The sequence below is a fragment of the Pollachius pollachius genome (assembly GCF_949987615.1).
Source record: "Pollachius pollachius genome assembly, chromosome: 11".
NCBI lineage: Eukaryota > Metazoa > Chordata > Actinopteri > Gadiformes > Gadidae > Pollachius > Pollachius pollachius.
This window is the reverse complement of record NC_136944.1, coordinates 12,233,612-12,260,281: the sequence shown is the minus strand read 5'-3', so window position 1 is coordinate 12,260,281 and position 26,670 is coordinate 12,233,612. Positions and strand designations below refer to the sequence as shown.

General features: G+C 40.9%; 4 protein-coding genes across 9 annotated transcripts; 3 read left to right on the top strand and 1 right to left on the bottom strand.

The window, feature by feature from the left end:
- Positions 1-2,530: 2,530 nt before the first annotated feature.
- ifnphi1 (interferon phi 1) lies at positions 2,531-5,694 on the top strand (the record flags this gene model as incomplete). 3 transcript variants are annotated; one of them, XM_079747163.1, is made up of 7 exons in its annotated part: positions 2,531-2,568; positions 2,849-2,998; positions 3,133-3,217; positions 3,631-3,705; positions 3,989-4,138; positions 4,396-4,521; positions 5,053-5,694. In XM_079747163.1, the coding sequence occupies 5 exons, from the start codon at positions 3,197-3,199 to the stop codon at positions 5,158-5,160; spliced, it is 480 nt and encodes a 159-aa protein (XP_079603289.1). In that variant the 3' UTR covers positions 5,161-5,694. The 3 variants fall into 3 exon arrangements, with proteins under 3 accessions (XP_079603289.1, XP_079603288.1, XP_079603287.1); XM_079747162.1 differs by having other exon boundaries at positions 2,556-2,718; XM_079747161.1 differs by lacking the exons at positions 2,531-2,568; positions 2,849-2,998 and having other exon boundaries at positions 3,095-3,217.
- A 3,234-nt stretch (positions 5,695-8,928) lies between these two features.
- On the top strand, positions 8,929-11,141 carry LOC307082499 (interferon a3-like; the record flags this gene model as incomplete). Its single annotated transcript, XM_079746105.1, has 5 exons — positions 8,929-9,060; positions 9,717-9,794; positions 10,098-10,247; positions 10,615-10,704; positions 11,037-11,141. 5 exons carry the CDS (start codon positions 8,929-8,931, stop codon positions 11,139-11,141), a joined length of 555 nt encoding a protein of 184 aa, XP_079602231.1.
- Positions 11,142-11,569: 428 nt separating this feature from the next.
- Positions 11,570-15,995, bottom strand: nkiras2 (NFKB inhibitor interacting Ras-like 2). The gene is made up of 4 exons (XM_079746919.1): positions 15,951-15,995; positions 15,350-15,474; positions 14,653-14,894; positions 11,570-12,962 (listed from the first exon to the last, which is right to left on the bottom strand). Exons 2-4 carry the CDS (start codon positions 15,441-15,443, stop codon positions 12,720-12,722), a joined length of 579 nt encoding a protein of 192 aa, XP_079603045.1. The 5' UTR covers positions 15,444-15,474; positions 15,951-15,995; the 3' UTR covers positions 11,570-12,719.
- An 82-nt stretch (positions 15,996-16,077) lies between these two features.
- Positions 16,078-26,414, top strand: dnajc7 (DnaJ (Hsp40) homolog, subfamily C, member 7). 4 transcript variants are annotated; one of them, XR_013812227.1, is made up of 15 exons: positions 16,078-16,155; positions 17,142-17,230; positions 17,333-17,457; positions 17,560-17,673; positions 18,439-18,513; positions 18,606-18,724; positions 19,972-20,125; positions 20,242-20,406; positions 20,701-20,792; positions 20,917-20,990; positions 21,445-21,591; positions 21,883-22,035; positions 24,863-24,934; positions 25,048-25,590; positions 26,179-26,414. XR_013812227.1 is itself a non-coding variant. In XM_079746246.1 (15 exons), the coding sequence occupies exons 1-14, from the start codon at positions 16,082-16,084 to the stop codon at positions 25,083-25,085; spliced, it is 1,491 nt and encodes a 496-aa protein (XP_079602372.1). In that variant the 5' UTR covers positions 16,078-16,081; the 3' UTR covers positions 25,086-25,103; positions 26,179-26,414. The 4 variants fall into 4 exon arrangements, 2 of the variants coding, with proteins under 2 accessions (XP_079602372.1, XP_079602371.1); XR_013812228.1 differs by having other exon boundaries at positions 25,048-25,911; XM_079746246.1 differs by having other exon boundaries at positions 25,048-25,103.
- Positions 26,415-26,670: the final 256 nt, after the last annotated feature.

Sequence of the window (26,670 nt, the reverse complement as noted above, 5' to 3'; positions counted from 1 at the left end):
GCCGAAAATAATAGAAACCATTAAAGTCAATGTAGGCTATTCCACTGGATAGGGTCGTGGCACGGCACGGAACCGTCCCCAAACCGGCACTTCTATTTTTTGAAAGTTGCCGGTTCGCAGCCGTGTCTCAAGGCCAATTTCCACCAGAACCGGCACGGAAGCGGCACGGCAGTGAGGCATCAGTGTTCCGTACTGCAATCCCCACAGGAAGCGGTACGGACACGTTCCAGGTGATGGCTCAACGTGTGGCTCAACATGTGCATAATTATAATAGGCCTATATGAATTGTAAAAATTATTATGATTAGATTGATTCATACAATATTATTCATGAGTTATAATCAACCCATACACATCAATCTTATAACCCATTAAATACGGTATGATTTCTAGATGTCATGGCAACGTCACTGTCCACACGCGACATTGGACTTGCGATTAGAGAATAGACGAGGCTTCGACGCAGACTTTAATTTCTTCTTTGCCACTGATTAGCTATTGATACCATAGATAGAATGTATAATATTACAATATCCTGTGAATTGCTTAGGGGTCGATGCGAGCTCATGAATATTGATGAGCAAATGCAAACTGATTGGCTGTAGAAGTGTTCTGCGACACAGCTTCGAACCGGTAACTTTCAAAAATAGAAGAGGCACGAAGAGGATCCGTCATCCAATCAGACTGCGTATGCAAATGTAAGCACTGTGACACTAATCAGGCTCTGACGACCCTGGAAAGCTCCCCCATCCGTCAGCCACGCCTTCCGACGTCCTTTGACTGACGGTGCAGTGGGCACGAGGCGTAAAAGTCTGGCCTCGGACGCCATTCACCATTCTCACGAACCACCGTGGTTGCATCTCGCGCAAGCGCTGAACTTTGCAGTGTGTTTCAATGCAATTTTTTTGTCGGACGAGATAAAGGCAGTTGGTTTGAGTCTGGGTGGTGTGTAGGCCCCTTTAGCAACCCTTTCACTATTGGACAGAAATTTCAAATAGTTGTCTCAAATTGTGTGTATGTATGGTGTGTATGAAGTTTAAATGATTTATTTGAGGCAGAGCAAGGGGTCAGCTCTATCGGTATCAAACAAAACTCCTGTCTCCCAGAAAAAATGCTAAAGCTAAAATACAGGGCACAAGATCAAAGGGAAAAGCAAAAAAAAGGAAGACCAACCAGATCACCTTTCGATGAGTAGTAGAGGTGGTTCGGTCGCGAACTGATTCGTTCGAACGAACGAATCGTTAGAACGAACGATCCGAACTGGTTCTTCTCTCTCGTTCGCGTCGGTCGTCTCGTTCGCGTCGGTCGTCTCGTTCGCGTCGTTCGTGACTCAGAATTGACTCCTCCCAGACCCACGACTCGCAGACAGTTCGTTCAGGAAGACGAGGGACCGAGGCGACTCACGGCACACACTGTTGCTTGCACTGCACCAGGAGCAGGTTATAGTTATAACTAGGCTTTACTTAGTTAGCTTCAACGATACATGAAGTAAACATACTTGGAACGTCCATGTAGGCCTACGCAGCAGCACTATGCGCAGGTGATGCCGCATGATATGCCGCAAGGCATTATTAACTAACGCATTATCTCTGAGGTGAAGTAAAGCCTCAGGTGGTCCGTTACATTTTCTTGTCAAGTAGCCTGGTGTTTACATTTTAGGGTTAGGGTTTCACATTGTTCCTTTATCTCGGGTATTTTTTTAATATATAAAATTAACGATATTGACTCAACTTTCAGGATAAAGTGATTCGATTCGCCATTCGATTCACCGGAAACTCGACTGAACCAGTTCAGTCGAGTTTCCGGTAGCACTGAGTCTGACTGACTCAGCTGAGAACCATGCAATGGGTGCATTGCATGATGCGATTCACCGCTACCGGAAACGGAAACTGGACTGAACCGGAAACTGGGCTGAACGAACGAACGAACGATTCGCGAACGACTCATCTTGGCGAACTGACTGACGCGAACTGGTTCACGTAAACGAATCATTGAATCCACCTCTAATGAGTAGTCCAGGGATTGGCAAAGACAGAGAAACAGGATCAGAATTCCAAGCGGCTGATCCAATCAGCAGACAAAACCCCAAATCAAGAAACAGGCAGGAATCAAACAGGCTGGCAGATTATTTGTAAAAGGGCTAGAGAATCTGACAAAGTTGCCCTAACAGAACAGGATATAAATAGGTTGAATACGGTAGATTCGGAGTGAATGCCAATTTACAAGAACAACATGTACATGAATGGCATAGAGGAACTGTCTAAACTCGACTGAAATTATTATCAGTTGTAATCAAACACCAGGACATGCAATTTAACAATTAGGTTAGAGATGGTTAAGTGTATAGGGTAGATTGTCAATAGGGTTTGGGTTAGCATAGGTTTTTATACGTGCCTTTTTACACGTGTGCCGGAGGCCGTGTCACAAAAAACTAGGGTCATAGAAACGCGGTCCTGAAACTGTGGCCGGAACCGTCAACTTTCTGAACTGGCGTGTGACCGGCCGCCTCTGTATTTAAAAAGAAAGCGAAACAGAAAGTGACGTAACAATTGACGAGCCCAGCCGCGAAGTAAGATAGAGAAGCCACCGTTTTATTTCTTAAAATAATTGATACATTTTGACTTTGAAGAAAATTGGATAAGAATAGATTTGGGGATGTTTAGGCGATCAAGGAATATACTACATGGGAATCTTAAACCTATTCAATATAGGCTACGACGTAGGAATCTTAACCCTATTCCTTAAAGGCTTTATCATTTGTATAGGTTAGCCTCGAAAATATTTTAACCATATAGGCCTACTCCACTTATTTCACTTGTCACTAGAATATGTTCATTGTGTATTTACAGGTTTTAGCCTGATTGCATCGTGGAATCTGAATGTTGGATATGGGAGTTTGTATCAAGTCACTTTGGAAAGGGAAAGTGTCGGATCCCGAAAGTGGGGATTTTTAACTTTCCAATCTCTCTGGTGCTTAAATGTGTGGATTCTGCGCTCAGGTAACATTCGCAACAAAAATATATTCAACATACCACACTAATACTGAAGCTCTTGCTATCGTTTTTTCAAGAATTGAAATCCAGTTTTGTCGCAAAATGCTGAACTGTATTTTCACGTTGGTGTTCCTGTGCAGCTCCGTTGTTACGGTGCAGAGCTGTAATTGGCTTCGACTCTACGGGGACCTCAGCAATGACTCGATGTCGCTGTTAGATCAGATGGTGAGTACCTTGTTGAAAGACATTTCTTAAAACTTTGTGTTCATTCATTTCGAACTTGATGCATTAACTTTTACGACAGGTTCAAACCATAGTCCAAAAACAGAACACCATGCAGCAAGAGGAAATACTACTTGATAAAATCGCAGTTATCTATTATTCTATTTAATGGTGTTAGTAAAACTTGAAATAGATAGAATATCAGTTTACATTATGCCGTTGTTTTGCTGGCTACTTAAATATTCAAAAATAAGGCAATTTGTTTGCTGGACAAAGTCTGTGCTGTGTGCATTACGTTTTGTAAATCTGTGCATGTGTGTTTCAGACAAATAATTAAACGTGTGTGTTAAGCTAACTACTGGTTGCCAATCCTGTATGTAAGTAACATGTGTGTTTTTGTTTGTGTGTGTGTGTAGGGCGGTGAGATGACGGACCAGCAATGTCCCGTCCCCTTTCCAGAATCATTCTACAGGCACATCCAAAAAGCAAAGGTAATTGAGTCCATTGTGTCCATTGTCTCTTTGATCTGCCAAATGCCACCCTACTCTTCAAAACATAAACAACATATATTAGTCCTACTTCTTATGTACTTGACTATAAACCCCCCAAAAAATAAGCCAATCATACTTGTGTTCTGATTGTTATAGTCATTTGTTTTATTTCTAAAACTTTCTAAAAAGAATCAGTCTTTCATGCGGTCTGTTATTTATTTAGACTGACCCTCTATGACCCGGTCTGACATTCTGCATGTCTTTGTTCTCTGTCTCTGTTCAGGTGGAGGAGAAGTTGGAATTCATAGGAGACAGTCTTACGCAAATCATCCAACTGTATCACGGGAACCTCTCCTCTGTATCCTGGGACCATAACAAGACGGAGCGCTTCCTCATCACTGTGGACAGACAGGCCAGGGAGATCAATAGTTGTGTGAGTAAACAGACAGATAGACAGACAGACAGACAGACAGACAGACAGACAGACAGACAGACAGACACAGACACAAACACACACAAACACACACACACACACACGCACACATTCACATACACACACACACACACACACACACACACACACACACACACACACACACACACACACACACAGGCAGACCATAGTCAGACATGCATATTTGACTAAAACCTAATTGCAATGTTTTCATCTGATTTCCTTCTTTTATATAGGTAATGGCTAACAAGGAGAAGGTCCAGAGGACAGCCCGGCAGGCAGACAGCCAGGAAGAATCACAGACACATAAGAAGCTGGCCCACTACTACAAAAAATTGCTCAGAGTCACAGTCCACAGGATGGTAAGACCTCACCCAAGTACTGCTATAAATACTACTATAACACTACTGCTAAAAATACTACTTCTAGTGGTGGTACTGCTGTAGATACTGCTAACAGTACTACTATTAACTACTAGTACTTATACTACTAGTGTTGCTATTGCTTTAGATACTACTACCACTACTACTACTAGTGGTATTATTGCTTTAGATACTACTATCAGTACTGCTACCACTAATACGACTAGTGGTAGTATTGCTGTAGATAATACTACCAATACTACTGCCACCACTACTGGTGGTAGTACTGCTATAGATTCTTATACCTGTATTAATACCACTACTACGGTTAGTGGTACAGTCAGTGCTGCACACAAGAGTTCTAATTATCTGCTTGTCAGTTCAAGCAGTACTCACAGTACTATCTGTATTACCAGTGCTTATTACACCATTTACCACCTCTTAGGAATGCCTAGATGGGTGTTACCTTTACTAGCTATGAGTATTTTCAGGTATTCTAAGTGATAACAAAAGTGTCACTTCTTGTTCCAGGGTGCCAGTGCAGCATCATGGGAGCTGATCAGGAAGGAGAGCAAAATGCACCTGGAGAGGCTGGACCTGCTGCAAGCCCGCCTCCCAAGGCCAGCAAGGTCCGGCTAGACAACAGTCCCAAGACCAACCAACATCCGGTCAAACCCCACCGCCCCTGACCCCACCTGTAGACTAGCCGCGTCCGGCCAAACCAACGCCCCTAGGCCCCAACGTCTCTAGACCAGCCGCTTCTGGCTAGGGAGAGATCCCCGAAGTTTTTTATTATTTATCATTCTTTTTTTATCATTATTTGTACGTCTTATTTATTTCCGAACTTATGTTTAAACTAATTTTGTTTACATTTTATTTATTGATATTTATTATCTTTAGGTTTTATTTAATTTATTTATTGAAAGTACTTTTTCACATGTTTACATATTTATTGTTCCACTACTTTAGGCAAACTGATCACAGTTCATGTAATTTTCATGTTTTCTTATGTGTATGTATTTGTAGGACATTTTATTATCCCACACTGGAGTATGATAAAAAAGAAATGTATTTATATATTTTTGTAAATCCTTGATTACCTCTAAAAAAAATAATTATGATGACCAAAAGACTGCAAAAAGGTTTCTTGAATAAAGAATAAGCCTAAACTGCCATGTTACTGTTTCGTCTTTATTAAATTGGGACCATTCTAACCTGGATCAGAAGTGTGAGAGATCACTTGTGCGTCAAAGTTTGCTTTAAAATAAATCCAAACAAAGCTTTAAAAATCATTCCAAATGCTTAATTTGTCCCCTCAGCATGAAATGCAAGGCAGGTAGTTTACAAACGATAAGAATGACAATACAATACAATACTGTATTAAGGTGCTGAATTCAACTTGAAGGCCAAAAAGGATACAATTCATTGTTAGTCGCTTTACATATGTCCCAAAAATGGCTGAGTGGCATACATTATGTATGAATTGACAGTTGAAAAGGGTGAAGAATATTGGTAGCAGGAGAACCCTCTAATGGAAGAAAATGAAAACTACACTATGGTTAATGTATGACGTCGAGGGACGTTTTTATGAATGAACCTTCCTCAATCCCAGTACAGGGGACGAATACATGGATAATATATGGAAGAAAACGAAATAATGTACCCTCGGCCTCAACTATGTCCTTGTTGACTTAATGATCATATTAAATGTATGCCTATTTTCAACGTTATTTGTACGTCTTCATTAAACGAATAAAAAAATATATTCGAAAATATTCGGCCCACCTAATTATATAGCCCAGCAGTGTGCGAAATACACAATTGCATTGAGGGGAGCTCACAATACCGTTACTGCAATCAAGGAAAATCGGTGTTGAATAGAGGATTCTCAATAAGGCTCCAGTAGCACCGATGCATATGACCAAACGATATTTTATATTTGAGTATAGCCTATATTTTACAACCAGGATGTGACATGAAAGTGTATGCCCCCTTTCCTAGCTTCCCTGGTCAACTCATAGAGATGACCAGGGAAACTAGGTTCTCTTTTGCAGTCTGAACACGAAATGTTTATTTTATGGGTAGTTTAGTTTCAGGGGGAGCAAAGCCAAAATAACAAAACGAAAAACTTACTGAAAACTAACTTCCCTACCCAAAAATAACATTCAAATTGTCTTACCTACCGCCCTACACCAAAACAGGAGAAAACAGGCAAAAAAGGAAATGGCTTCTCACCCAAGATAGTTATTGTCAAACAACAATAACTATCAAATATAATATTACAACTAATCTACAGCCTACTCCAGGGTTCCTCAACCTTTTTATTACTGAGGCCAGGTATGCATATTTGAAATATATATATTCTAAATCTGTGCAGCCCGGTGGCCAATGCTCCATGGCCCAGTACCAGTCCACTTGTGTTTGAGAACCCCTTGCATAGTCGGTCTGAGAGAGAGAGAGAGAGAGAGAGAGAGAGAGAGAGAGAGAGAGAGAGAGAGAGAGAGAGAGAGAGAGAGAGAGAGAGAGAGAGAGAATTAGTGATACTGCGTGTGTTAGTGTTACACAGAGAGAGGGTATTTAAAAGAGAGGACAAGGTTTAGAGGTTGAGAGACACAGGGAGAACATCAACTCTTTGGTAGGGAGGGAAAACTAATCAAATACAGACTCAAATGACCCAGGGTCATAACGGTGCGTGTATGTTAATCGGAAATAAACTCCGATCAACCCCCTGGCATGTAAATTCGGTGGTAACTGTGTAATGTGTACCCTGACAGTTAGGTAGAAAAAAGTTACTTCAGAAACACGTCACGGTTGGTACTGCGCAGGGCCTTGGGGGAGAAAACGAATTAACTAACACGCTTTCGTTTTCTAATAGTTGTACTTATTCAATTCAGACAAGTTGCCGCCCGGGGAGACCCATCTTTAGGCTATAATCTGAGAAAACATAGACTTTGTATTGGTTTCCGTCAAATAAAGAGCTTAATGGGTTTGTTAATGGGATACTGCGTTAAGAATTGTTTTAAGTCTTTGTAGGCTCTCAATAGGTTAAATAGTAATGGTCGATCATTGGCTTACATTCATGTGTGCTGGTTCGTTCATATTTTGTTTTACAAATGGGGCTGGGAATTCCGGATTCCGTTCATACGGAAGTACCCGAAGCAACTTCGTCAGAAGCTCAGAGACAAGGAAAGAGAAAGTAAAAAGGAAAACAAAATAAATTTCCTTCCTTCCCGACTGTCCGCAATAAATACATCATTTTAAAAATAATTAAAAAATTGAAAAAAACACTGACATACATTTCAGATTCATATGTATACACTCTGTCTCACTCAGCAACTTTTTTATAGCACACCACTGCCAAAAAGACTTAAAGACTGACAGACAGACAGACAGAAAGAAGACCGATAGGCAGACAGACAGTCAGGAAAGCTTGCAGAAAGACTTAACGAGTCAAAACAATAGAATGGAAAAGAATAAGAGTAGATTTAGTAGCTGGTAGGATGTTGAGGTCAGGGCTGTTACTATGGTAAATTAAATGCATTTTCATTCAAACCCATAACCTATATTGGTCTATAGGATGTCTATTGGATTGGACCCACAACCTCCTTTTGTCCTCTACAATAATTTTCTTTTCTAAATTGATGATGTAATATATTAAATTGAAGAGAACTCCACTTTAGAAATAATTCACACATAAGCATAAAATGCTAACGTGTTAATTCTTATGCTTAAACTTTAAAAATATTTGCAAAGGTATTAATCAGTGTACTGAACCGGTTGCATAGACCAAACTAAGGAATTGAATCAGAAAATACTTTCAAACAAATTCCGTGTTTGTGGTCCCCACTTAAATAACGAGATTTGTACCCCTTGCCTACAACCTCCTTATCCAAACTCACTTAACTGATTGTTCACTTATCTACTAAACATTGAATCAGATTCAACCAAAAACATACAGAATCATCAAATAAAAGATGTATACCCCAAATCTCTACCCCCACACCTGAAGCCTATACTCCAAATATAGATGTTGAAACACCAATGACCATTTGGTCAGTTTAAACAGGATTCAAAGCCCCAAAATGGCAGACTCTTTTTGTTTGGTAAAGCCCCCTATCTATATTTTTACAGGAAATCCTGGCATCTTGTGGTTTATCAAACCACATCAGCTGGCAAAAAAACCCATCAATACTGGCACTTGTAATTCCCCATCATCTCTTTATAAGCAACAAACTTTTTCCTTAAGACATCAGACTGGTGGTATAGAGCACTATAGAGTAGAAGTAACATTGAGAGAGAGAAAGGGAGTAAAAGATAAATAGTGATTTAGTGTGTAGATATTGCAGTGAATTAAGGACTTGAGGTTCTGTTGGAGGATTGTTCTAGTGTAGTTTTGTAGCAGTCAGAATGTGGCCCGTCTTCGTGTCTTTGGTTGTGTTGTGCTGGGCAGGTGTGTCCAAGTCTTCCATGGAGTGTCCCTGGAACCAGTTTCACCTGGGCCGCATCAACACCAAGATCATCTTCCTTCTTGAAAACATGGTAAGACACACACCCACCACCCTACACACAATATAAATAATTGTAAAGCTGCGTAGAGCAGCCTGTTGGCTGACTGCTATTATATTTGAAACGTGACTGTTTTGCCGGGGAAAAGGACATCTCGACGTCTAAGCTTGGATGATGGCAAAAAAAGTCTGTTCTTCAGAACTTTTTCGTTATTATGTGTAGCACTATATCCACTCAAGCTACTCCCATCGTCTCTTTAGAACTAATGTTAATTAATGATTATAACTAACATTAGTTTAAGAAATTAAATGCGAGAGCTCAATTACATTGCAGTTAACTTAAGGTCAGAGGGGCCAGTAATAAATAAGGAATTTATGTTTCTTACTTTGAAATAAGTGTTAAAGAAAAGGAGGAGAATTAAATTGTTGTTCATTATGAATGTTTTTAACCCCTAGTTCTTAATCAAACTAGGTTGGTCTGGTTTGATTAGTCGAGTCAAATATCAAAAAAATAACTGACACTCTTTTAATCCAGTAAAAACAATTCTGTCCCCCCCCTCCCTTGGTCTGTTTGAGGGTCTTTCTTTCCCTCTTTTTCTGTCTTTCTCTCTTTGTCTGACTATTTGTCTGACTCTTAATCTGTGTCTTTCTCTCTGTCATTCTTTATCTCTCCCTGTGTGTTGCTCTCAGGGAGGATATTTACCTCGACAGTGTGCGGAAAACCAGACTGCACCTATTTTCCCACAAAATGTCTTCAGTGATGCAACGGTAAACATGGACCACCTCTACTGTCTGTCAAGCTGGTCTCTCAATGAGCCATTGCGTTCCCACCTCCTCGTTTCTCCTCTCATGTGCCCTCCTGTCTACTTCTCATCTCCTCTCCTCTCTACTTATCCTCCCTTCTTCTCATCGCCTCTCCTCTCATCTCTTCTAAACGAACCTTCTCTTCTCTCCTCTCTTCCTCCCTCCTCCCTCTCCTCTCTTCTCATCCTCCCTCCTTTCTTCCGCTCTTCTCTTTCTCCCTCTTATCGTTTCCTCTCTACACATCTCTTATCTTCTCTTCTTTTACAGGAGGATTCGGTACCAATGCTTGCCTTAAAAACATTTCAGCTGTTCTCACAAGTTTTTGATGGCCATCAGACCTCGATGCCATGGAATCCGATGAAAGTACAGCTCTTGAACAACCTTGTTTTCCGCCAAACCAACAATCTACAGCAGTGTGTAGGTTCTAGTCCCTTTTTTGTGTCTGACAGCTTAACATACCACCTCTGGTGGGGTGTAGGATTTAAATTGGCTAGATGTTCAGAAGGTCGGGGTGTCTCATAACTATTCAATGTTTGGGATTGAATCCTAATACTTGTGGTAAATAATTTGTTGGGTTAAAATCTTAAAATATATGGAGCTTGGAGTTGAAATCCTTACAATGGAATAGCACATACATAACAAACAAACAGATCAGTAGGTTGTGGGTTTGAATGAAATAGAACACAAAGTTGTGGATTTGAATCCACTAGACTAGTCTTGACACTAGGTCCATTTGAATCAGTATAGGTTGTGTATTTGAATCCTGATGAATGGGATTGTACAGGTGGGCAAGGATGGGGTGACGGATGCAGAGACCCCAGCAACAGCCCTGGCCTCCTTTGCTGATCATCTGGCCATCTTACACACTCAGGAGGTCTGTATTCTATTATATTATATTGTCTGTCTATCTGTCTCTCTACATGCCTTCATGTCTTGTTGATGTGTCTTCCTCTCTGCCCATTTGCCTCCTTTTTTTCTTTTTTCATATCTTTTTTTTTTCATTTGCCTTAGTGTCTGTCGGTCTTCTATATATCTGTCTGGTTTGCAGAAGTGTTCTTAAGTGTTTAGTCTATCTACCTCACTACCTCTCTTCATTTAACTGATACTGTTTTTCTGTCATTCTGAACCAGAAATGTGCTTTAGCGTTGGGTCAATCGCATTCTTCACCTCTCTTCATAGAACTGACGCTGTCCTTCTGTCTTTCAGAACCAGAAGTGTGCTTGGGAGCTGAGACGTTACGAGTTCCGCTTGGCTTTCGCACAGCTCAAGAGATTTCTAGACAATCGAAGGAAACCAAACTCGACCAATTAGCAATGAGAAGATATTCATAATATAACAATGACCTATTTATATGTGGATGAATGTGAGTGTGTGAGTATGCATGCAGGAGTGTGTGATTAAACTATATGCAATATTTAAATATTTATTTATTCTAGTACGGATACTTATTTATTTGTTTGTTTATTTATTTATTTATATTTATTATTGTTAAATAAAGAATTTAAATAATAATTATGTATGGATTTACATTCATTTTAGTGTGAAAATGACCGCAAATGGGTAACATAAAGGAGGAAAGTTTGGTCACAACGATAAGAGATTTTTTTTCTGATTAACAATTAAAACATTCAGCTTGAATTCTGTCAGGGATTTATGACAGACAATCACATTCATCCATTTATATAAAAAAAATAATTCGCCAACACAACAAACATAGTCCCCTTTAAACACATGTCATCATCTCAAAATAATTTATTCTTATCTGCAGAATTTGGTTGGAATGACAAAAAAGACAGACAAGACGATAACATATGTAACTACTCTACTCTACAGCATTCATCTCAGAATAAAACAGCACTGTAAAAAATATTCAGTTCAACATTCTGAACATTTACATCAACCAGCATATGCACTGCATATTCATGTGAAATGTCTTGTTTTCCTTTAGATGTGACAATACACTGATTTGAAACCGGTAATTAGATGATGTTTAACCAATAACATTTGTAATGTTGACATTACCTGAAACGCTGTATGACGGCAGAATTTAAAGATCTCTTTTGCTATGCCATCTATTACCATTTTTGATATTTGTATTTGGGCATAGACATTTTCACTTGACTGCTTTTTGAATTCCATCTAGTTAACTGTGAGAAGATATAGAAGGCCGTCATCTTTGGAATTAATATTTCATAAAATCAGTTACTGTTTTGGGTACCAAGTAAGTGGAAAAAACTTGGTAACCAAAATGAAAATCAGCAGTGAGGACACGTCAACCTTACTCTATTCTGTTTGAAATAATAAGTAATTCCCTGTGACTGAAAAGAGGGCTTATTTTGTGGCAATTTGTATTTCCACATTACGTTATTAGTTACATGTTGTATCGATGTCTTACCCAACATATAAACAAGATTGGTCAACTGTCAACTATTGATTACACTAAAACCACTGGATTCATGCACAGGGTTTGCCATTTCACACAAAATTGAATATTTTGCAGCCTTGTACACTGAAATAACAATATTCTTGAGATCTATATAATTTCGGTACAGTATCGAGCAAAATAATAAACAACCTGGCTCTATTAAAGTACTTATTGCAGAGACTACACATGAATGCTATACAATCATGATGCCAAGAGATCCATCAGTGAAGCACTTCTTTTCCAACATCCTTTGACCTTCAGTGTGTAACTAACTACAGAAGTAGTTAGTTAACTTCTGCATGAAACTTATGTATTCCCTTAACTAACAGAAGTTAAAATCAGAAGTTATCAAGCTACAGTAGTAGTTAGATACATGTGTAACTTCTGCATTCTATTAACCAACCCCCCCCAAATTAATCCAGTGGTCTGTCCTCCCTCCTAAAGAACCAAGCACCCCTGGCCACTCAGCTGTCCACGGAGCCACTGCTCTTGTTCTTGTTGCGACTCAGGGGGAAGGTGGACTTGCTCTGGGGCTGCGTCATCTTGCTGGCCAGGTAGACGAAAGGCTCGATCAGTGAATGGCGGTCCACCACTGAAACCTCCCACAGGCGCACCCTCTCTGCCTTGGCCCAGTTCTGGGCCGTGTTGTGCTCCACCTTCCTCTCACCGTCCCGGTCCAGCTTGTTGCCGAGGACAACGATGGTCACCTGTTAAACAACGTTACATCTTCTTTCATCTCTGCATCTAAAGCACAGCCCACCTCTGTATCCAGATTTGATTGTGTGGATTGCAATGGTCGCTTTATCTCGATTACAGGAGTATAATAACAATAATTTAATATTTCTAACAAGCCTTTATCTCACTCTTTATGGCTGTTCTATTCTCAAATGCATTCATACACACATTCCCACACCAGTGGTGGTGTTAACCATTCAAGGCTACAACCTGCTGTTTGACAGCAGTGGGGGTCCTGCTCATGGACGCTTAGGTAGAAGGAACCCAGGATCAAACCAGAAACCCTCCAGTAAGTCACCAATTGACCTTTGTCCACCTCCAGAGGTACTGCCACCCTGTTCTTATGTTACTCTACCACAGGGGTTGGCAACCCTAGGCACGCGTGCCACCACTGGCACGGGGCAGCATAATCATTGGCACCGTTGAAAAAAAATACAAAATAAAATAAAATATTATTAAAAGATTTCACCGCACAATGCGGCAGCATAATCATTTTTTTTGCACTTTATTCTGTTTTGGGCATTTCCTCTCAGTGCAAATATGTTTAAATTAGTTACAGAAAGCAGTGTTCTGAAATGGGATGAATTAATAGTTTTTAAACCTATGTTGTGAAAATATTTAAAATATTGTTTCAAGTGGCCTGTATGCATCGCCTTCACATGGTTTTGCAAAGCTGTACATGTCTTAAAGATATTGATGTGGATGGTTCCAACATTCTCATATATTCTCGTTTTTTACATTTCTTACAGTGCAAATATGTTTTTCAATGAGTTTCTGAAAATGGTGTTTTAAGATGGGACATATGTAATTATAATTTGTAAGCCAATGTTGCAAATATAACAATGTAACATAATTTACACATTCATACCAACAGGCCACATATGCCCTTACCAATTAAAGAGGCTTCTTTCTCACCTTAGGGAGGGATCCTGAGCCTAGGGAGGCGTCCAGCTCATACAGGAAGCCATTCATCATGTGTCAATTCTAGAGATACGAGCGGTCAAGATGTTCGAGAGACCCAGACGCTCAAGGCCACAAAAACAAGTGTAATTCTCGCTGTAAGTTGCAATGCCAACACATAGCCACAATGGGTCAGCCCCAATCCACAAAACAAGTTGCAATGCCAATACATGGCCGCAAGGGATCAGCACAGAGTACACGTACGAGTATCCAGGAGGCGGGAGTTCAGCACCATGCTTAGCCAATCAGAGCACATAACTGAGTCCACACCTGCCCAGTATTTAAGTCACAACACATAGCCCAGGGGGCCAGAACGCTCCAGGTAACGCATCCATCAGATGCCCTACTAAGCGTATCTCCACGCATGCCTATACAATTCCCCTCCTTTTGCTTCATAGAGACTAGTCCAAACCTTTACCAAATAAAGTGAGTTACAAGCGATCCTGACTCAGCATTTTTTTTCCAAAGAACACTGCAACAACCAAAAAACATTTAAAATGTTGATGCATGATTAAGGACTATATGGAAATAATACAATTCCAGGTCTTCTGGAAATGTTTTTGGTCGCATAATTCAGCTTAATTCTTAATATACTGTTGTTTAAGGCACACTCATTAACGAGAAAATGTCAAACTGGCACTGCATGTTGAAAAGGTTGCTGACCCCTGCTCTACCAACGACAGTGAATAGACATGGACCCACCTCTTTCTTGTCTCTCTGCCGGTCGATATCTTTCTTGAGGGCCTCCATGCGTTTAAAGGACTCTTTGCTGTCGATGCTGTACACCAGCACGAAGCCGTCAGCGAAGGAGTAGTAGTGCCGCGGGAACTCCATCCCATCACGGAGGCCCCGGGTGTCATAGAAGCGCACTTGTTCTCGTGTGCCACGGTCTGTCTCTATAGAGCCAATGTAAATGTCCTCCAAAGTCTCCATGGGCTCAGAACCTAACAGAAAAGTTTCAGTATTTCAACCGATGTTCCTTTCCAGCAAAGATATGATATTGTTTTCCAAACGTTTTAACCACTTCATCCACACTGCCATTGAATCATACAGACATTTACACTAGAATGTACAAGGAAAATAATTAAGTAAGTTATAATCAAGTATAAGCACCAATTACTTTGGTGGCAATGTTCCATTGTCACTTGGCATTTTTTATTCAATATAATGTGTTTAGCAAAGTAAATTGTCAAGGTTGTCTACGGATCTATTGTTTCAATTTTAAATGTATAGCCTATAAAATAATCTGCACATTCTTAAATGATAAAGGTTTTTATCCAATTGCGACAAAATTGTTAATGCCATGGTCTCCCCAATCTCATGCAGGAACAGCATAATGGGCCAATAATAATTGGATCTAAATAAATTGATACAAGACATTATATGGAAGAGAGCCTACCTGCCACGTGATTGGCATACAGTAGCTGCTCCAACACAGCCGTTTTTCCAACAGCAGTCAAGCCGCATACCACTACTTTGCAACTTTTCCCCATGATTGGTTATTTCAGTCAGAACATAAGAAACCTGTGAATAGGTGTTCCATGAGAACAGTGCAAGACTCGACGCGAAATAAACATATACTATTATAATAACAACAAACAAATTAAGAGGGATGTTTTAAGGCAAGAGAGCCACTTCTGCGCTCCGATTGGTCTCCGGGACTCTTTACACTTCCCTTTACAGACAAGCCGCAGCATAGCACAACAACTTTTTCATATTACATATTTTACAAATACTGCTGCAGAGTACAAATGCTTATCAGGCCAAAACTGTCAGACTCTAACGTAAACACAAAATCGGGAAAAGCTGTGCAACAAAAATTAGCTCTAGCTTAGCTTTTGCTTTTAATGAAGTAACCTAGCAAAGGTTTGCCAACATAATAATTCATTACATTGTCAATGTCACATTTCAGCCTAAACGGTACATCTAAAGAATAAACCAACTTTAGAGCTTTGGAAATAAGGAAATAACACAATTTAGCTCAAACAAAGCGTACTTACTTTCTCACCCGATTCAATGCTTCCTGTTTACAGATGACGTCCAATGTCTGCAGTCTGCTAAAGGGGAGTGGTCTCCAACAACATAGCCCTTTCTCCGCCCCCTCGTCCCGCCCCTATCCAGTATCGGCAAAATGGCGACTGTGGACTGTGATGATGTGAACTCGGACCTTGACATGGACATGCTCAGTGACGAAGAATTGGAAAGGTACCCGTGAATAGTGGTTGTGTTATGGACAGCAGACTAGATCAAGACTCTCTCGGTGCAGACCCTCAAAAAGATTAGTTTCATGTCGGACTATTACAGCTAACCAGTTAGCTGTTAGCAGTAGTTCTCTCTCGGTTACCTAATACTCTCCACTTTGCTTTGCTTTGCTGCCTCCCAATACTTCAGACACATTACTCTCCGTAGCAGGGGACCGTAGCAAGTGACTGGCTATGTGTGTATTTGAAGTTATTTGATGGAGTGTATATATGCGTATATTCTGGTTATTTAATGTGAAGTTACTCGTGTTGTTTGGACGTGATGTTGAATGGCACGAAACGCTTCCAAAAAAAGAAGAGACGGATACCCGAACTGCGGTGTCATATATTCCTGGCTCTCAGTACCGTTTATGTAATCGCTGTCATCCAATGTCCACATGTGCAAACGGAATAAGCGAATGGTTTTAGCTGTTGCTATATTAGGCGAGACCCTAGGGCTAGAGTCATACTTGTGACCCACATGATGAATTAAAAGGTAGAAACCCCTCCGGCCCACAGCTACTCCAGTGGCTAACGGGTCTCTCTGAGACTGAATCCAAGGGAAACTTATGGTAACAATGAACTGCCTCGTTCACATTTTTTTTTACTGATATTAAATAATATAAAGTGAAAAATTAATGACAAAAGTCACACGATAAGTAATAATAAACCATACAATGTTAACGAAGATGAAGACAATGTGTTCCCAATTGTATTCCTAAATAAATATCTAGATTAGTTTTGCAATGCGATTTTCGACCTACCAACAATACAGTGTCATTATATGTGTGTATCTTTCTGAAGGAATCAGGTCAGCAGAACAATAATACTACAATTTGTATTATTACTGTGAGTGTGTCAGTGGTGACTCATAATGACCGACTCCTTTCTATCTAGTCAGTGCCACATAATTGTATGTGGTGGCATTACTGACAGTTTTCCCGTCTTTAGGGAAGCAGAGAGTTTCAAAGATCAAGGCAATGCCTTTTACGTCAAGAAGAATTACTCTGAAGCCTTCAACTACTATACCAAGGCCATAGGTAATAGTTTGATTATGTCTTCTTCGTAGCCACATGTTATATATGAACTGAAACCACTAGGCTAGTGATTAGGTATCCATACGTTTTTGATTTTTTTCTCAGATGTGTGCCCCAAGAATGCAAGTTACTATGGGAACAGGGCGGCAACCCTGATGATGCTGTGTCGGTACCGAGAGGCTCTGGAGGACTCCCAACAGGCTGTGCGTTTGGACGACACGTTCATGAAGGTAAGCTGTGGACAACACAGCTCTTTGTCGAACCCATGTATGAATTTTCCTCATAGAAAGTGTTTCCTCTCTGTTTGTAAACCATCATTTCATTGCTGACAGGGTCATCTACGAGAGGGGAAATGCCATCTTTCTCTTGGCAACGCGATGGCAGCGAAGCGTTGCTTCCAGAGGGTTCTGGAATTGGAACTTGACAACAACCAGTGCCATCAGGAGGTCGGTCAGTTTAATTGGAGAGAGAGAGCATGGTCTGACATACTTTTCCTTGACTGTCCCATTATACAGCTACAGTTTTCGACTAGCCTCTGTAAACAAGAGTGTATAATACAGACTGGTGTAGCAGGAGATTATGTAGGCCCGTAAGGCTACCTACATGTACACGTTGGCTTGCAATGTGGATAATCCATTGGAGCCACATAATACTACAATATAATATAATAACTCCTTTGTCCCCCGAGCCATTAAACTGTACGACACCTCATACAGAGGTAGGTGGCGGCAAAGGAGGACAGAGGTCGGGGAGGAGCACCAGGCCTGACCCACCACCCACTACATGACACAACGCTACATATCAAACACAACTTGGCTGTTTGATACAGTTTTTTTGCACTGTTTAGGCACTCCCGCATGTGAATTTTGGCTTGTGTACTATTCTTGTATATTGTTTCCCTGCTTATATATTTTTTAGATTTTTATCATTTTGCATTTTGTATTAAGCATTTTGTACTTTGGCACATTTATATTTATATATATATATGTTCTTTACTGTTATTCTATTTGTAACGTGGTGTTGGCTGCTGCTGGAAGTGCAATTTCCTGAGGAAACCTTCCCATGGGATTAATAAAGTTCTTATCTATCTATCTATCTATCTATCTATCTATCTATCTATCTATCTATCTATCTATCTATCTCATGAATACAATAATAACACATTTTTATAGTAGATTATTTATCTCTGACCTATACATTTCTGTCTCCAGCTTAAGAATGCAGAATCCATCCTTGAATATGAGAAGATGGCGGAAATAGGATTTGAGAAGCGGGACTTTAGAATGGTACGTTCTTTTTTATTTAGTAGTTTTGTCGAAAAAAACACTATTCTAATCATGTCAAGTATCAATAGATTGCAAACTTTGGTTCTCTTTAGGTTGTCTTCTGTATGGACCGAGCCTTGGAGTCGGCCCCAGCCTGTCACAGGTTCAAGGTGCTGAAGGCGGAGTGCTTAGCCCTGCTTGGGCGCTACCCTGAGGCCCAAGGTGTAGCCAGGTGAGCAGGAGAGCCGGGAGACTAGGTTCACTAGTGGCCGTATTCAGACAGACACTTCACCTTTCAGCGGAATTAGGAATCCAAAATAGATCAGAAACACGAATTGTGTGGATTTGAAGTACAAATATTAATGTGGGGAGGGTCATTTGTGGGCGGGGTTGTTCCACGTATTGTTGCTCTGCAAACTATGCGATCCCAATATAATCAAAAGGATCCAAAAATAAATCCAAAGAATTGAGTTGCTAGGTAGAAGTTCCTGATGAATATCCTATCCTGATTGCCTGATAAAATACATTTAGGAGTGTTACCGATGCCATTGCCTTTTGCAATGTATGGTCTCAAGTCAATAACTTATGCCACTGATTTGAATTAGTAATGCCGTAATGATCCTGTTCAACCAATCAGTTCAGCCCTATTTTAGAGACAATTTACAAATCTCTCAATTAATCCACTCAGCAATGGAGACCGTACAAATACATTTCCAATAGCGAATTATAACACTAACTTTACAAGTTTTCTGGTTTAATAGAAGTTTTGGTGTTTTATTTTATTTATTGGTTAACCTTGTACCTCAAGTCTAGCAAGAATGAAGAGCCTGCAAATGAAGGGATTTTCCTACATTAACACTATATGATGTGTAGCATCATATAGCTTTGGATTGGATGGCATATCGCCCAATATGATTAGTAAGTCATGTGTCCAAATGTTTTTTAGAGGACAGTTAACTATTTATTGAGGGAAGAAGTACATATATTAATTTGCCGACGTACATATAAATAACAAAAATGAACACTATGTTTAGTGATAAGGAAAGAGGGCCCCTAGCTTGTCATCGTCAGACCAGTTTGCAAATTTTGCGAAGTTTGCATCCCTTAATTAGAGATGGCTCATTACTATACATCTCTGCTTAAAGGGTATGGAAGAAGTACCTTAAAATGTACAATTAATAATTGTTGCCAGACAGCCCAAGCAGTTTTCAGGTTACTGTATTTGTTATGACTGAGGATCTTGGTTCTAATAGAAATGTAATTAGATAGGAGAATTCAGTTTAAGCCGATCATGAGCGCCGATATCATATGTAATGTGATTCTGTAACTAATGTGATGTTTTAAAAGTATTACGGATGAAAATAATCCGGATCAATCGATTATTCCCCTCACCCCTACTAGGCAACATACTTCACTTGTTAGTTTTTTTTAGATCTAATTTGTAATCCTCATAGTTTCTTTCTTCTTTGTTAATTGTAGTGATATCCTCCGAATGGACTCCACTAATGGGGATGCACTGTATGTCCGCGGCCTTTGCCTTTACTATGAGGACTGCATCGACAAGGCGGTCCAGTTCTTCGTCCACGCGCTGCACATGGCCCCCGACCACGAGAAGGCTCGCCTCGCATGCAGGGTGAGTTTCCTGCATGCGTTTCCGAGTTTCCACGCATCCATCAAGAATATCAAAGCCCAAGTTGCTGTTTATTGTAGAACAGTATTGAGACGGTATCCTGCTTCTTGTCGTCGCAGAATGCCAAGGCACTTAAATCCAAGAAGGAAGAAGGGAACAAGGCATTCAAAGAGGGCGACTACGAGGCTGCGTACGAGCTCTACTCTGCAGCACTGACAATAGACCCCAACAACATCAAGACCAACGCCAAGCTGTTCTGTAACCGAGGAACTGTCGGGTCAAAGGTGAGCACTGGGGGCCGGAGAAGGTGTATGCATATATATGAGTCGTTTGCCAGTCAAACATATCTTTTTTTCTCCACACACAAACCCTTGCTCATTTTCTGTCTTGTTCATACATTTATATGCTGATCAGGTGACATAAACAAGGGCATTGTTTTGTCGTATTATTATTATTATTTGTAAACAGAAGTTATAATTTATCACAGCGTAAGTAACATCTCTGCAAAACAAGAATAGACTCATGGAGCGTCTGTCCTCTTCATGCCTGGTAACGCCTTTGCTTATTTTCTTTGAAAGTTGAAAAAACTAGAACAAGCTATTGACGACTGCACAAAGGCAATTAAGCTGGACGAGAGCTACATCAAGGCCTATTTACGGAGAGCTCAATGGTACACTATCAGTCAACTATTGATTACTCTTATCAGTATTTGTATTGCGATCATAATTTCAAGTGCGTTGTCCATGGAGTGCAACTGAAGAAAAGCCTTTCGTGTTTTACTTTTGCTGCCACAGCTACATGGACACAGAGCAGTATGAAGAAGCAGTGCGGGATTACGAGAAGGTTTACCAGACCGAGAAGACTAAAGGTGAGCTGCCACAAGCTATCACTTGCGCCGGGTCATGGCATCATTGGTCGCAGAAGTCTGACTTCAGATGACTGTAGTCTACCTGTAGGCATCATTGAGCAAGATGCCCTACCCCTACCTGCGATAGAGGGAGAACATTTAGCTAGTTATCGTACGTAGGGATACGTTTATATATACGATTTGGATCGTGATACAAAACCCTCAATAAGTTGATTGTAGTGTATTACCGTTAGCGTTGCCGATATTGTGAATATCTTCACATGAGTGACTTAAAAAAGCTGTCTTCTTCAGCAGCTTTGTTTTTCAGCTGTTAGATATGGATTTCCAGATTTATTATGAATTTGTAACAACCTTGTTACAAGTTTAAGGGTAAAACTCCTAAGCCTTTAAAAATTAGAAATATATAACGTCCCATGTCTAAACGCACTGCTCTATGTTTCTGTTTAATCGGTAGAACACAAGCAATTTTTGAAGAACGCCCAGCTGGAGCTGAAGAAAAGCAAGCGAAAAGATTACTACAGGGTGCTGGGGGTGGACAAGCATGCCTCAGAGGAAGAGATCAAGAAGGCCTACCGCAAGCGAGCGCTCATGCACCACCCAGGTGAAGGACGGCACGCAGAACCATTCACCTCAATCTATTGCTCACTATTCAAGTTCTCTACAAAATAAGGGTGTATATTACAAAGTCGTTTATGTATAGAATGATTTGCTATTTAAAAAGAAAGGGGAAAACATTTATTAGAGGTTTTATAAGTGAGTTGTGTATAATTTCTGTCTTATATAAACAGTGTCATAATAAGAAGAAATGTCATAAATAAATTGGCCCGTCCAGAAATCATCGATCATGAAAACGGCCAGTCTTATTTAATCAACATGTTTCTTCCATGTCCAGACCGTCACAGTGGTGCCAGTATAGAGATGCAGAAGGAAGAGGAGAAGAAGTTCAAGGAGGTGGGAGAGGCCTTCACGGTGCTGTCCGACCCCAAGAAGAAGGCCCGCTATGACAGCGGTCAGGACCTGGAGGAGGAGGGTGTGAACATGGGAGGTGAGGCTCTGGGCAGGACCTGGAGGCAGAGGGCTTGAATTGGGAGGGCAGACTGGTCAGGACCTGGAGGAGGAGGGTGTGAATAGGGAGGGCAGACTGGTCAGGACCTGGAGGAGGAGGGTGGGAATAGGGAGTGAGACTGGCCCCTATTCTTATTAGAGGTCAGCCAGTATAGGTAGTTCCCTCATTTAAATACCTTGGTGTCCATTTAGATAGTAAACTAGACTGAGTTTCCTGCAGCCCGGAGTGAACCGCAGCATGGAGCAGAAAGGGATTGAATATAACATATAATATCACGGCCAAAAGCTGTGTGCGCCTCTGGGTGATATTACAAATAGACTGCGTCGTGTTCTGCGACGTCTCTGGTACGTCCACAACAAGCAAAGGCTCGTAGTGGGGGTTATCTCGACCATGGCGGAGAAGAAATTGGGGGAAAGGGGCGAGGGGCGGCTTAGCTCAGGAGGTAGAGCAGTTGTCTTGTAACCGAAAGGTTGCTGGTTCGATCCCCAGCTCCTCCTAGCTGAGTGTCGATGTGTCCCTGAGCAAGACACTTAACCCTAACTGCTCCTGACGAGCTGGCTGTCGCCCTGCGTGGTTGACTCTGCCGTCAGTGTGTCAATGTGTGTATTAACCAATGTAAGTCGCTTTGGATAAAAGCGTCTGCTAAATGCCCTTATTGTAATTGTAATTGGAAAGGAACTTTGACTTTGACTCTCTGAAGTCCAGATTGAACTGCGACATGGAGGAGAAGGGATTGTTGCCCGCGATTGTTTGCCGTCCGCCGGCGGGAGTCCGGGAGCTAAGCTCAGGGAGTCCGGCGGCGGGAGTCCGCAAACGGCAACATTCCCTTTCTCCTCCATGTCGCGGTTCAGTATGGACAGATATCTATATAATATCTTATATTATTTAGTGCGTCGCTTTCTCTGAAGTCTCTGGCACTTCCACAACACGTAAAGACTGGCCATGGTTGAGAATGAATTGACAGAAATAAACATGGCGGCCTCTAGAGTCGGCCTCTCCTCATACACGCACGACTAAGTTTGCGTGACAAAACTTGCCCAAATCACTCCCGCAACGGATTTGTGACTACTCGCGAGAAGAAACTCAGGCGACCACGCGACAAGGCGACCAAAGTCGCGTTTGGTGAGAACGCAGAGTAAAGGCCCATTTCCACCAGATCCTCAGCGACGTCACAGGACAGGACGCAGTGTTTTTCCATCTCGAGGATCAACAATTCACTGACTGAACTCCAGACTGACTTTTCGTATTGTTAATGCATCAATCAGCGGGAAGTGTAAACTCATGAATATTCATAGACCATGCTACGTGATTATGTTGGACTGTTTTCAAAACAGGTAGGCTTTTAGATTAAAATAAATAATGCTGTGTGTGAGTCTGCAGCAAATCCTACGTCGTAATTGTTGCAGTATTCAACCTTTAGCAAGGTGCCACTGATTAGCGATTGATACCATAGATAGACTGTATAATATTACCCTGTTAGTGAATTGCATAGGGGTCAATGTGAGCTCTTGTATATTCATTAGCAAATGCAAACTGATTGGCTGTAGAAGTGTTCTGAGACACGGCTGTGAACCGGCAACCTTCAAAAATACAAGAGGCAAGTATCGTAAACAAAGTGCCGGTTTGGGGATGGTTCTGTGCTGTGCCGCGACCTTAAACAGTGGAATAGGCTACATTTACTAGAATGGTTTCTATTGTCTGTGGTGAACGTTTAACTGCCGTGACAGATCTGGTGGAAATGGGCCTTAACAGTGGAAGACAGGAACAGGCTCATAAGAAAAGCAGGCTCCATTATTGGCTCATGCCCAAGTTCTCTGGAGGAAATATTAGAAAAGAGGGTGATGAGGAAGATGAGTGTGTTGCCAAGGGATGACCACCCTTTGCACAACATCATCACTATGAGTGGTAGTAGCAAAAGGCTCCTTCTACCCACATGCTCCACTGAGAGATTTAGGAGGTCCTTTGTTCCCACAGCGATCAGACTCTTTAATAAAAGCTGCTACTATATATGATGTGGTGATTTATTCTGTACGTATTGTTGTGATTATTGCGTCCTTTCAGTGTCTGTGGTGCATACTGTGGCAACGCAGCACGGTGAGCGAACCGCCTTCTTCAGCCAGGACACGATTCAGAGCTTTACTTAAGCCAAAACTGCACTTTTATTCAAACCAACATAACTTTTACAAAAGAAACAAAAACCTGGGAGGAATCGACGGTCCCATCCCTTGTGGGTGGAATCCCGTCACCAATGAGGACCGGTCTCTCCGTACACAAACTACACCTGGGAGAACCCTGAATGAGTGGAGAAGCAGGCTATTTAAGCCCTGCTTCTCCACCTGTTCCTCGGGTGCTCTGCGTGTAGTTAATTGGCACCGGCTCCAATGACCTCAAAAGCTCCATCTGGCTTCCAGGGGTGCTGAGCCGGATCTGGGTTGCCACAATACCTATTTATTTGTTGCTTTAGTGTATGTTGTACTGTGCCCTGTCTTGATGTATTTACTGTCTTGTTGATGTATGTTGTTGTGTGAGTGGCTGGGTGGCTAAAGAACTTCCCCCTTGGGGATAATTAAAGTGCAATCAATCAATCAATCATTGGGGGCAGTCAGGGGAACAATCGCTAGACTCACCGTTCAATACAAATTCATTCGATTTTGTCTACCAAGATTATGATTTATATTGGGTATTTATTTGCTATATAAAAATATATATTAATGTGCTGTTGAATATTTAGTCTTCCTAACTCTGTATTGCGATTGTTTGTGATGGCTATGTAAAAGCTGTGTTGTTGTTTTTTTATCTTTAACAGACTTCGATGCAAACAATATATTCAAGGCGTTCTTTGGAGGCCCTGGGGGCTTCAGTTTTGAAGGGAATCCGTGTATGTACCCAAAGGCTGTTCTTCTACTTTTCATATATTTGAAACATTCCCAAGAATTGTATAAATACTGCTTATACAATTTCACTTACCTCTTTTTTATCTTTTAATTTCAGCATCCGGACCAGGAAATTTCTTCTTTCAGTTTGGTTAATAATCCCAGAGGACTTCTGTAATTATTAATTTGCTACGTCAGGACACTTCTACACACAAAGCCTACTCTTAAGTTACACATTTCGCCATTTTAAATTGAGAACAAAGTCTCTCTCTTTCTTAACGCCTGGGTGAATGCTACCTTCCCTGAAATTACAACATGCATCAAAATAGTAATAATCACCTGGCGAGAGGCCTCAAATTTAGTTGACAACCCTTACTACGTCTTTGTTTTTGTTTTTTTGTTCTCTTGAAGGCAAATGAAGTAAGACTCAGGAACAGCACTGTTCCTGTTGGGGAAAAAAGGAAGAAAATGATGCCAAATTGAATTGACTTTGGGGTTTTCATTTGATGGCAGACACTGCAGTGACTGCATTGGGGAGAGTGGGGATGTGTGATGTCCTGGGGACCCAGAGACACCAGAGCTTCGGGCACACTATTGCCAAGCTTCCCTCAGCATCACTGCAGCGCATGTGTTCTCTGCATGAAGCTAGCCACCCGTCACGGTATAACCCCACCCTGAGCTCCATGTATTGTAGCTGGAGCAACGTGTCTGTTATTTTTCTGTCTGCCAGAAATAGCTACATTTTAACTTGGCTTAATTCTGCCAGCGTTTCTGTCCTGATAGCTGGAAGACCCCAGACTTGCACAGTAACACACGTGCGGCCTTAGCACGGTTGAGAAGGGGGCAGCAGAGAGATTAGCTATGCTTGCACTCGCCATTACCCTTGCGTTTTCCTTCCATAGCGGTTTTTATGTTCCTCGTTGCCATTCACCTTTTGATGCTCTGTACATTTTACTGGAATGTAAAGTGTTTATTTATGATGGTTAGTAGTCCTTTTTTATTTTGATATGTATATTTATTGTAAAAGAAAAATCTGTCGACTCTTGAGTGTAAAAGTTGGGTTGCGCTCCTGTTAATAGTAAGATAAAAAATGACTTGGAATGGACACCTGTGATAAGCAAGCATGACTGGAATAAACTCAGGAGATACAATTAGGCTTTGCTTGTTTTACACTAATGTGGTTTTTATGCTGACTATCTTCCTCAAATGTGATGCAGACTCCTGATTTTTTTTTGTTTCTCTTTTACAGATAACCATCAATCTGTATTTACATTTGAAGTACACGGAAGAAGGTTTTGCTAATTGTCCGAAGTTACATAATTATGGCACCCTATAATTTAAACTCTACAGTTGCTTACTAATGTTGAGTTTTGAGTGTTTCATTCACTTGGTGTTCCTAATGTAGTAGGACAGTATCCTCCTTTTGCTTTGGTAGCAAAAAAAATCAACTGACTGAGACATTATCAAACATGGAAATAAAGTGGACCTCTGAAGTAACTCCTCAACTCTGGTCTTTGGTCTTGATTTATAACTACAGCCTGCTTGATTGTTTCAGTATATGATAACCCTATAGTCTGTATTAGCTATATGTAATATTTCATTTATTAAATTAATAGGTTATGAGCAAAGGAAATGATTGATACCAAGCTATGCACATCAATTCATAAGCTAACGAAATATAACCAAATAAATATTTTAAAGAGAAGTACACATACAAAGGCAAGTGTTTAGAGTGGTACGT